This window comes from Cordyceps javanica, chromosome 2 (assembly GCF_051103115.1).
Source record: "Cordyceps javanica chromosome 2, complete sequence".
Classification (NCBI taxonomy): domain Eukaryota; kingdom Fungi; phylum Ascomycota; class Sordariomycetes; order Hypocreales; family Cordycipitaceae; genus Cordyceps; species Cordyceps javanica.
The window spans coordinates 3,390,511-3,400,316 of record NC_139296.1 but is presented as its reverse complement, the minus strand read 5'-3'; the positions used below and the strand labels follow the sequence as shown (position 1 = coordinate 3,400,316).

Genomic DNA, 9,806 nt, shown 5'->3' with positions numbered 1-9,806 from the left:
TGTATTGAATCAAAATGGATGGAACAGGCGACAAATCACCCGAGACAAGCAACCACCCAGGCAAATGTAATCCGTACCTAAATAGCCGCCTCAACAAGGACCAGTACCAACCTGCCGTGTTGCGTGCCTGCTAATCCTTCATTACCATTACTTAGTACAGACAACTACTGGTAGCCGCCCTTTACCCCGCTAACCTGCGTCTCGCCCCAATTCGCCCCCCTGCTAGGGCCCCCTCCCCAGACCCTAATAAGTACCAGGCAGCAGGCTAACCCCGCTGTCAACCCACAGTCTAGGTACTTAGTAGAGCTTCTTACGCCGCTTCCATCCCCCGGCGCTTCGGCCTACCATCCAATCTCCTTCATCATCACCATCATCGTTATCACCATCACCTCGCTTGTCCACTATCCACCAAGCAGAATAGCCTCGTCGTCGTCCTTCCAAAGCTGTTCTTGGTGAATGAATCATAGGCTCTCCAAGTAGCCTATGTGTCTGACGACGACCTCACCTTCGTCTTGCTCTCCTACCCAACTCGTCTCTTCAGCCCCCGCCACCCCTCCCTCTCCACCCCGCCTGGGTCTTCCGCAGGTAGATCCAGGCGCCAGTTAATAGACGTTTTGTGACTATCTGTCATCAGTCACAATGTCTGCTGGCGGCGACGAGGCTTCTGCTGCCGCAACCAGCTCCGTTTTTCGCATTATCGACTTACCAATAGAAACTCAGCGAGACATTCTCTCTTATGTAAGTTATGTCCTACCGGCGCTCAACCTTATCATGGCTCAACTCTGTCGTGCCAGTGCTCTCAAAGTGACCTCATCTGTGTCGCTCTCGTCTCCAAACACTTTCATGATCTTGCTTCTGCTATACTTTACCGCGATTTTCACATCATATTCCCCGATGATGACGACCTCAGCTTCGAATCCCCCGTAGATGGCCTCGCTGGTGGCCTCGATACCTTCACCACTAGCGAGTATGACTATGCCAGGCACCTGCGAGATCTCTCCATGGATACTTTGAGTTCTGGTCTCAAAGGAGAGCGCTCCTACCAGCCGTATTTATATTCATCTAGCTGTGGCAAGTTTTTCAATACTTTGCTCTTTCTAACACTCAAGAAAGCACAGTTTCTTGAGTCCTTTCGGTACGCCTACAGCTCTCCTCCCCCATCCCATGCACATCTCCTGACGGTGAAATTCACAGCTGGAATGTGCGAATCGAGCTCAGTCGACCGGTATATAGGCGACTGCGACAGCTAGAGTCGCTTCGAACCCTGCATATCCGTATGCAGGCTGGCGACTCGTATTACTCGAGACCACCACCACTACCTATCAGTTTCCATCAGCATTATCACTCGCCGCCCAGCCCAGTGTATGGTCATTCGCACTGGTCGGGTTCAACGTACCAGCCCATACACTCATCTATGGTCTCGCCGCATCCAATTTCGTACCATGCCTCGCAGAACCAACCACACACACGATCCCGATCCGTATCTAAGAGCCGCGTTCCAAAGCAGCCACAGGATGTCGCGAGACTGTCTGGTTTCAAGAATCTCAGATCCTTGGCTGTTCTGGACATAGATGATATGAACCTCGTAACGGAGATAGCAGATTCTGTCAAGCATTCCCATTCAACCTTGACCGAGCTCAAATTGTCCCTATCTCGGTCTTTAGCATCACAAGCTAGAAGAGCTTCACATGAATCCGACGCTGAAGAATCTCTGGATGAGGGTTTTCCCAATGCCTCAAATAGCCAGCATCCCAATTTTGAACCAGTTGAACCAGTGCGAAACTTCAGAGCTCAGGAGGAGTGGAAAAAGCAGGAGACTCTTCTTGGTAAAATATTGGGTATCGAACCCTGTCTTCAGAAGAGGCCTCAGATGAGACTGGATTCGTCCAATACCAAACCTGCAGAGCCCGCCACGGATACTTCACCGGAAGTTGCGCCCGGTCAAGCGTTCATCACCTCTCTCACTGAGATATCACAAAAACTATTAACCCTCCTCAATGACTCAAAGGAGTTTTCGGCTTCCCACCAGGAAATATTGGACACAATAGAACAGGCTGCAAGGAAGTACGTCGACTCTGGAGATATGCCAGGTTGGAAATTGAACCAGGAAGCAGAGAATCAGGCCAATCCTGGGGAAGAAGACAAAACACGACCCAGCTCCTGTCCGCAGTCCACGTCTACTTCCGCGAATCCCGAGAATGTCGGAAATGCTGATGCAGACACTTCGCTGGACAACTCAAAGACGCTCCCGACAAGGCAAAAGGTTGGTGATATACCGTCCGCAGATGTCAGTTTCAAGAGCCATGATGTCGGCGAAGCTATTTCTGAGGCTGGGCTACATCATACAAGCGGTGACAGAGATGGAATGTGCACCGCAGAGTCGTCATCGGCTCGATTAGTTCAGTATCTATCCGTGGAAGATGATGGTAAACGCTGTCGCGACCAATTGCCTTTTCCTCGGGGCCGTTCTGAAGAAATTGTCTCTACAAATAAAAAAGTCCAGCTGAATGACTATATTCGCAGCACCAGAGGCCTATCTCTCGAAGTGTTGAAAATTGATCTACTTCCCGTCAAAGCTTCGGTCATCTGCCGAGCTTTGAATCTCAGTTCATTGCGAGAGTTGACTTTGCTCAACGTCGGCGGACAGGCACCCATTTGGAAAGCACTAATCAAAGAAAACGCCGTGAAACCATTGCCCCTCCGCAGCATCTTCACAGACAATGTCTCGACGACATTTTTGACATTCGTATCTCACCTGGAGGAACTTCATGAGCTGTTTTTACTGGAGCGCAGTGTTGATCACCTTCCTGCTAGCTTCACTCCGAGAGCCTCCGTCACAATTGACCTGATTCGGCGATTTGTGCTTAAGAAGCACATCCACACCCTCAAACGCCTGATGATTAAAGACGAGTCTAAGGAGGCCAACTGGGAGGCCAATGAAAAGACAATGGTCATGATTTGCAGCCTAGGGACACAACTAGAAGAGCTCGCGGTAAGCATGAATAGAAACGCAGTGGTAAGTGTTTCTCATCAACTTGAGCTATCCGACAAGTACTAATCAAGGTTCAACCCCAGCATGTTTTCATGCAGTACTTTCATGAGCTGGTCAGTCTGCGTGCAATCAATATACTGCACTTCAAGAGCAACGATACTTGCTTATGGGTCGTTCGTGAGACGCTACGCTTCATGGTGGACAACCTGTCTCACAATCCCGAGATGAAGCTGCAGTGGATCGCCATGGAAGATGACCGCGTTGATCGGGTGGTGCGACCGGGTGAGTCTGAAGATGAGGAGTCTTACCAGCCGAGACTTTCTCGGGCTGAGCAGCTCAACGCTACGGGGCCATTGGACCATCCCTCGCACCCTTCCTCTGGCCATGCCAGCGAAGATAGCCTTCCATTGCCGTCGGACGTGATCGATGACGGCGACGAGAGCGATGACGAGCGCCCTCACGACAATGGATCCCGGCTGCGTTATACGACGGTTGGACCCATGCAGTTTTATGACGTATGGGGTATCAAGATTTTTGAAAAGGAAATTCGCAGCGGACGGCTGTAGTTGGTTGCCTTTTATAATTCCCTCTCACTTTGACTATGCTTTCTAGTCATTTTGGTTCCATCATTGCAAGTTCTGGCGCAGATTACGTTTCTTGGACAATTGTTTTACAGGCGCCCAGCTTCTCCTGGGCTACGGTGTTTTCTTCTTCTCCTTCTTCTTCTACCACAGGGCATCCACAGGGCATCTTCAATAATTCCCGTCCACTCTTGGTCAGTTTTTGGATGAAGCTTTATTTTGCTTGGCTGCTTTGTTTATTTACTATGGTAATTTGTTGGGTCCAAATGTGTCTTTGGATCTTGTACTAGCTGCGGCGAAACTCGACTTGCCGTCATGTTTACTATTTGTATGGCTTTAGACGTCTATAACTCTGCAGTCTTGCTTGCTCGGGTTGTAACTTAGCAAATTGGGTGAATCGGGCATATATAGGTATTCTAATGCGTTCTCCTTCCCTTTTTCTCCAATCCAAAGTCTAGCGCTCTACTCACAGATACGTGTCTGGCTATACAGACACAGATTATAGCTTTCGCTCGCTCTGCAACCCGGATTCCTTCTCCCGTCGCCGTCGCTGTTGGTACACGAGTCAAATCATCTACCCAAAAATCCTGCGAGGATCGCTCTAAATTCTAGCTGAAGTCCTACCCTCAACCCGGTATTTTCCTTTTCGGTCAAGAGGTCCAAGGTCCAACAAGAAAGGTCTCATCAATAAACAAATGAAAATAATGTAAAAGGGGCAACTAAACAACCGTGGGAATCGTCCGCATATCTATTTACAGTCTGCTGATGATGGCAGAGGCGTACTCGCTGGTCTTGGCCTTGCCGCCAAGGTCACCAGTGAGAGCCTTGCCCTCAGCCATGGTGTCGAAGATAGCCTTCTCGACCTGAAGGGCCTTGTCGGTGAGACCCATGTGACGCAGCATCATGATGGAGGATAGAAGCAAGGCAGTGGGGTTGGCGAGCCCCTTGCCGGCGATATCCGGGGCGGAGCCGTGGACAGCCTCGAAGATCGAGCACTCATCACCAATGTTGCCCGAGGGTGTGAGACCAAGACCACCAATTAGACCAGCGCACATGTCAGAGAGAATGTCACCGTACAGGTTGGGCATGACGAGGACCTTGTCGTTGTAGGGGTTGGGGTCGGTGACCATCTTCAGGCAGGTGTTGTCGAGAAGTTCGGCGTCAAACTCGATATCCGGGAAGTCCTTGGCAACCTGACGACCGACGTTGAGGAAGAGACCGTCAGACATCTTCATGATGGTAGCCTTGTGAACAACGCGGACCTTGGTGCGACCAATAGACTGAGCGTGCTGGAAAGCGAAGCGGAGTACGCGCTCCGAGGCCTCGCGGGTGATGAGCTTGATGCTCTGGACAACGCCATCAACGACGACATGCTCGATGCCAGAGTATTCACCCTCGGTGTTCTCACGAATCAGAACTGTGTCGACGCCATCGTAGGGGGTTTTGAAGCCAGCAACGGAGCGGCAGGGGCGCAGGTTGGCGAAGAGGTTGAAAGTGCGGCGGAGGGTGAGGTTGAGAGAGACGTGGCCCTTGCCCACGGGGGTCTGCAGGAGAAATGATCAGATCGTTGCGAAGTGACAGATGTAAAGTGTGTACATACAGCAAGAGGTCCCTTGAGAGCAATCTTGTTCTTCTTGATGCTCTCAATCGCAGCATCGGGAATGGCGGTCTTTCCATCCTTGATAATGGGGGTAACATCGACGGGCTCCCAAGCAATAGGAATCTATTAAAGAGCATTAGCGGATGCTGTTGGTATGTTGGCGCGGGTGACCGGAGTGGACGGACCTTGGCAGCCGAGAAGATGTCCTTAACAGACTCGGAAATCTCGGGACCGATACCGTCACCCTCAATCAGGGAGACGAGGTAGTTGCCCTGTATACTATGTCAGTAATTGTAGCTTGAGCTTGGCAGCTAGCAAGTTTGGCTGGACCACCGAGTGTGTATGCTGTGCACGTCGACAATGTCGCGCAGCAGCGACGCATTTCGTTGGGTTGGGCCGGGCGCGAAGAGAGCCATACCTTGGCATCCTTAGTTCCCTCGTACTTAGCGACGCGGTCGCCAGTAGAAGAGTAGAATCGCTGGTTCTATTGAATTGATGCATGTTAGCAGCCAACATTAGATTGCGGTGGCTGATCGTTCGTCCTTACAGCAACAGACCAGGTGGCAGCGCGGGGAGCGGCGCGCAGGCATTGCCTGGTGGAGAGAGAGCGAATGGCCAGCATTGTGAACGTAATGTGACAAGTATATCTGTCCAGAGAAACACGCAGCAAGCTAGAACAGATGCACAAGACGGAGCAAAAAAGAAGTGACGCAGGTTGAGAAGAGGAAGAGGGAGGTGTGGACAAAAAAAATTAAGGTCGTCAATACTATGGCATACTACTACCGGTAGCACCAGGAACCATAGGCAGGCTTGGCTGCGGCTTGGCCGAGTGCACTAGCCACAGTTGCCGCTACTTGCAGTTTTTTTTTACCCAAAATCTTCGGCCCTTTGCTAGGCTCTGTAACTGCGCCACCGGGGCTCCCTGCTATGGGCGCAACAGAATAAGTGGAACTCCGGCCGCCCGACTCGGAGCCGTCGGAAATGCGCCTGAGGACACCGAGACTTGCACCAGCCACATGTAACCATGAAACCATCCACCGCCCCAGCCACACCCACCTAGGGGCACTGTGGGGTGAAGCTTGAGGTGGGCTCTGCGGTCATCGCGCGTTGTTGACCCTGCCGGTTGGTCGCTTGTGGGAGCTTCGAAAGGCGACGACTAACCAACGGACGGGGCTCAGATGTTGGAAACACAGCAATAAAACGGCTAGAACTCTGCGTGAACTGAGATACGACTTACTCGCGATCATCATCCTCTCATTTCCTGTCAGTCGACTGTATGCGACTAGGGGTCCATCCCCTGAACGGTCGGTCACTGGGCACGTCATCAGTGCCAGCCCATCACGATGGCTGATTTCGAGAGAACTGTGCTGGAGTTCTACCAACTCCCGTCGTCGTACCCATCTGAATGGCCATCTGAGAAGGATGCCGAAGATGCGGCGATGGACGAGTCAGATGCATGGGGCAACAATAAGCGAACCTCTCGATATCACGCTCTTGAGTCTGCTGTCAATGACCGGCGCAGCTTTTCGAACACTGCTGGTGGCAAGGGAGGGATGAATAATCTCGTACAGAGGGATGAACCAGATCCACTGGGCTCGTCTGACAGTGTCGTCCGCAGTTTACAGAACCTCGGGCTCCCGATGCAGGACGATGTTCGCCTTCGTATGTAACATCTACATCAGGCGACGTTATGAACAACCGTGCAATTAACACTTGCTGACTAGGAAACCGATTTCTTCTCTCATCGACTACATTCTCACCTGCCCTATTTCTCTCCCAGATGCACTCCGATGCAGACACGCGGAGCCTCTTGCAAGGACTGGATGCTCTCTCTGCGTCCATTGATCAAAAGTCCGCGTCTCTTAAGGTCCTCGTTGAATCCAACTTTGAACGATTCGTAAAGGCTAAAGCGACCATCGATAATGTTTACAAGGAAATGAAGTATCGTGGCGAGGAGCCGCAGTTGAAAACGCATTCACGACACGCAAGCCGCAGTAGCTTTCGCAACAGCGGCAGCAAGCTTGCTTTCAACAACCAATTAGCTTTTCCGGTATCTGACAATAGAAAGAAGAATGCCCTGACCAAGGAGAGCGAATATGGTGTTCTCGGCATCAAGGCTCCACTCCTCGACGTTTCTGCCAGAGCTGAAGAAGTCTGGGGTCCTGCGCTTGGCGGCCGTGAAAAGGAAGAACATCTCAAAGTTGTCTCCACTCACCTCTCAAAGTTCAGAGAATACGTCGATCTGAGCGGAAGCATCGCGGATAGCATCAAGCGCAAAGATTACGAAAGTCTGATCGAAAGCTATAACCGCGCGAGAACATTTGCGGACCAGGCACGTCACTTGGGAAAACAACTAAAGGGCGCAACACCGGACGACGCACAACTGTATCAAATTCTTTTGGCATCTCGCATGTGGCATGATGTCAACCGCCAAGTGGAGTCGTTCAAGACCGAGATCTGGAAGAAATTGTCCTCTTCCTCGTCTCATTCAAAACCGAGTGCCGCGGCTGGCCGCGTACAAGATCAACATATTGAACTGATCAGTCTGCTTTTAGAGCTTGGAGTCAAGGAAAGTCCAATCTGGGTTTGGTTAATAAGTCGCTATGATCACTTGAAAAGCAAGATCCAGGTGACAGGAGATCGTCAAAAGACAGAAATAGAAGTCTTGCGACGAAGGTTAGCCGCTGGCGAGAAACCGACACCTAAGCAAGCTGGCATGTACCTGAACGGTCTCAGCAGGCAAGCGATCGACCGCAAAGCCCCAGTCAATGACTCGGCCGAGGTTGTTGAGCTTTGGGAGAAGATGTACAGTTTCCTGAGCAATCTCATTTCCCCACAGGGCATGATGGGTGAAATCGTCGAGTTCTGGTCGCTTGCCCAAGGCTTCATTGATGGAAAGACCCAGCGAACTTTACCCATTGGCTACAATGGAGAGTCTCAAGTTCATCACGAATTGTCAACCGAACGTGTTGGCCAACTGTCGCGAGGCGCAAGGGAGCTTGTCGAGCAGATTAGAGAGCACATATACGCTTTCTTTGCTGGGCTTCCACCTGAAGACATATCAATTCTTCTATCGCCTTTAACTCCCAACCCGAATTCACCGGGACCCAATGGTGCTGGTATTTCTGGTTCCCTAACACCGACAGGTTTGCGTGATCCACGCTTTAACTTTGATCCCAATAACCTACCGCCTCCATCTCCTAGTAGGGGGGAGCCATGGGAAAAGCTTGCATTCTGGCCCCCTTGGTCGAACTCGCTCAGTGGAGTGCATTACTTGTCCAGAATGCTCGCGCTAGTGGGATCAGGAGCGTCCGAGATGGCTACTATTGCACCTGTAGCTGCTGCCAGCGGACCCAACCAAGAAATGGATAGGCTGAAGCTTCTCATTGGTGCGTCACGAGAACGCTGTGTTACTGCCCTTTGCGCAGCATGGAATCGTGATGCTGAAAACATAAAATATGTGGAAGATTGGCAACGTTCGAGTGAAGCGGGCGATGTCACCAGGATGCCGGCTAGCTTTGCCACATTTGAAGGGACGCTTCTCACCGGTATGCAAAAGATTCTCTACATTGCAGATGCAACAACAGAGCAAGGCGCGCCAAGCATTGTACTACCACCACCACCCAAGCTGCTTCAGATGGTTCGAAGTCAGTACGTTACAACTTTGTACAAGGCTTTGAGTGGGATGGTAGAGAATGCAGAGCGGTCTTTGAAAAAGACTGACGACGAGGACTGGTCGGAAGCTGCTACAATGTATGCGAGCACCTCGTCGGTCGACAAAAGCACATTGGATGCCGGCGACCGCAATGTCAGGATGCTTCTGACTCTCAGCAATCTGCAGGCTTTGCGGTCTCAAGTGGTTCCAGGTTTAAACTCACAATTCGAGAATGCCTTCTCTGTCAAGCTGACTGATGAGTCCAAGACTATCAAAGATGTGCTGGGCCAAATTGATGCACGCTTATTCCAGTCGTACACGAAAGTCTCCATTGAGAGACTTCGAGACATTATCCAGACCGGCCTGGCCTCATCAAGCTGGGTGCCCAAACCCAATCAGAGACCTACCGCAGCCAAACCATATATCTACGAGGCCTTACTAACACTGGTGCTCGTACACTCACAAGTGTCTACGACGGCGCCTTCTCTAACGCCCCAAGTTCTGAGCTTCTTGCTGGAACAGACATCCCTGCAGCTACTTGAAACTTTCCGTACGCGGCCTAAATACAGTCTCGAGGCACTGATGCAGGCGACGCTTGATGTTGAGTTTGTGGCGCAAACTCTTAGCCACTACACGACAGACCGCGCCTCCGAGCTGCAGAGTCAAATCTACCAGGAGCTGGACGGACGTACAGATAATGATGCGCGCGCGCGATTACAGAGTGAACTACCCGAGATGCGCAACGTGCTCAAGAAGCTGCGGGAAAACAGCAAAAACGAATTTGCCTGCTTCAAAAAGCCGAAGCGGGCTGCCGGTGTAGCCGCAGCCGCATCGGGCAAGCCGGACGGATACAGCAGTGGGGGCAGCGCGACTGCAGGCTAGAGAATCTACTCTCGATGCTGACCGTCCTGTTTGCTGCATTTTGTTTTTTCTGGTCCATCTGTTTTATATTTTCATGTGTCAGGGAATCATCGGTAT

General features: G+C 51.3%; 4 protein-coding genes across 4 annotated transcripts; 3 read left to right on the top strand and 1 right to left on the bottom strand.

Annotated features, from left to right (window-relative positions):
- Positions 1-639: 639 nt before the first annotated feature.
- V2A60_003512 (uncharacterized protein) lies at positions 640-1,250 on the top strand (the record flags this gene model as incomplete). Its single annotated transcript, XM_083254845.1, has 2 exons — positions 640-738; positions 795-1,250. 2 exons carry the CDS (start codon positions 640-642, stop codon positions 1,248-1,250), a joined length of 555 nt encoding a protein of 184 aa, XP_083110971.1.
- Positions 1,251-1,870: 620 nt separating this feature from the next.
- V2A60_003511 (uncharacterized protein) lies at positions 1,871-3,558 on the top strand (the record flags this gene model as incomplete). Its single annotated transcript, XM_083254844.1, has 2 exons — positions 1,871-2,992; positions 3,076-3,558. The coding sequence occupies 2 exons, from the start codon at positions 1,871-1,873 to the stop codon at positions 3,556-3,558; spliced, it is 1,605 nt and encodes a 534-aa protein (XP_083110970.1).
- Positions 3,559-4,325: 767 nt separating this feature from the next.
- V2A60_003510 (isocitrate dehydrogenase (NAD(+)) IDH2) lies at positions 4,326-5,795 on the bottom strand (the record flags this gene model as incomplete). The annotated part of the gene is made up of 5 exons (XM_083254843.1): positions 4,326-5,117; positions 5,174-5,296; positions 5,359-5,445; positions 5,592-5,657; positions 5,721-5,795. The coding sequence occupies 5 exons, from the start codon at positions 5,793-5,795 to the stop codon at positions 4,326-4,328; spliced, it is 1,143 nt and encodes a 380-aa protein (XP_083110969.1).
- Positions 5,796-6,516: 721 nt separating this feature from the next.
- V2A60_003509 (exocyst subunit SEC5) lies at positions 6,517-9,710 on the top strand (the record flags this gene model as incomplete). The annotated part of the gene is made up of 2 exons (XM_083254842.1): positions 6,517-6,835; positions 6,898-9,710. The coding sequence occupies 2 exons, from the start codon at positions 6,517-6,519 to the stop codon at positions 9,708-9,710; spliced, it is 3,132 nt and encodes a 1,043-aa protein (XP_083110968.1).
- Between the last annotated feature and the right edge of the window lie 96 nt (positions 9,711-9,806).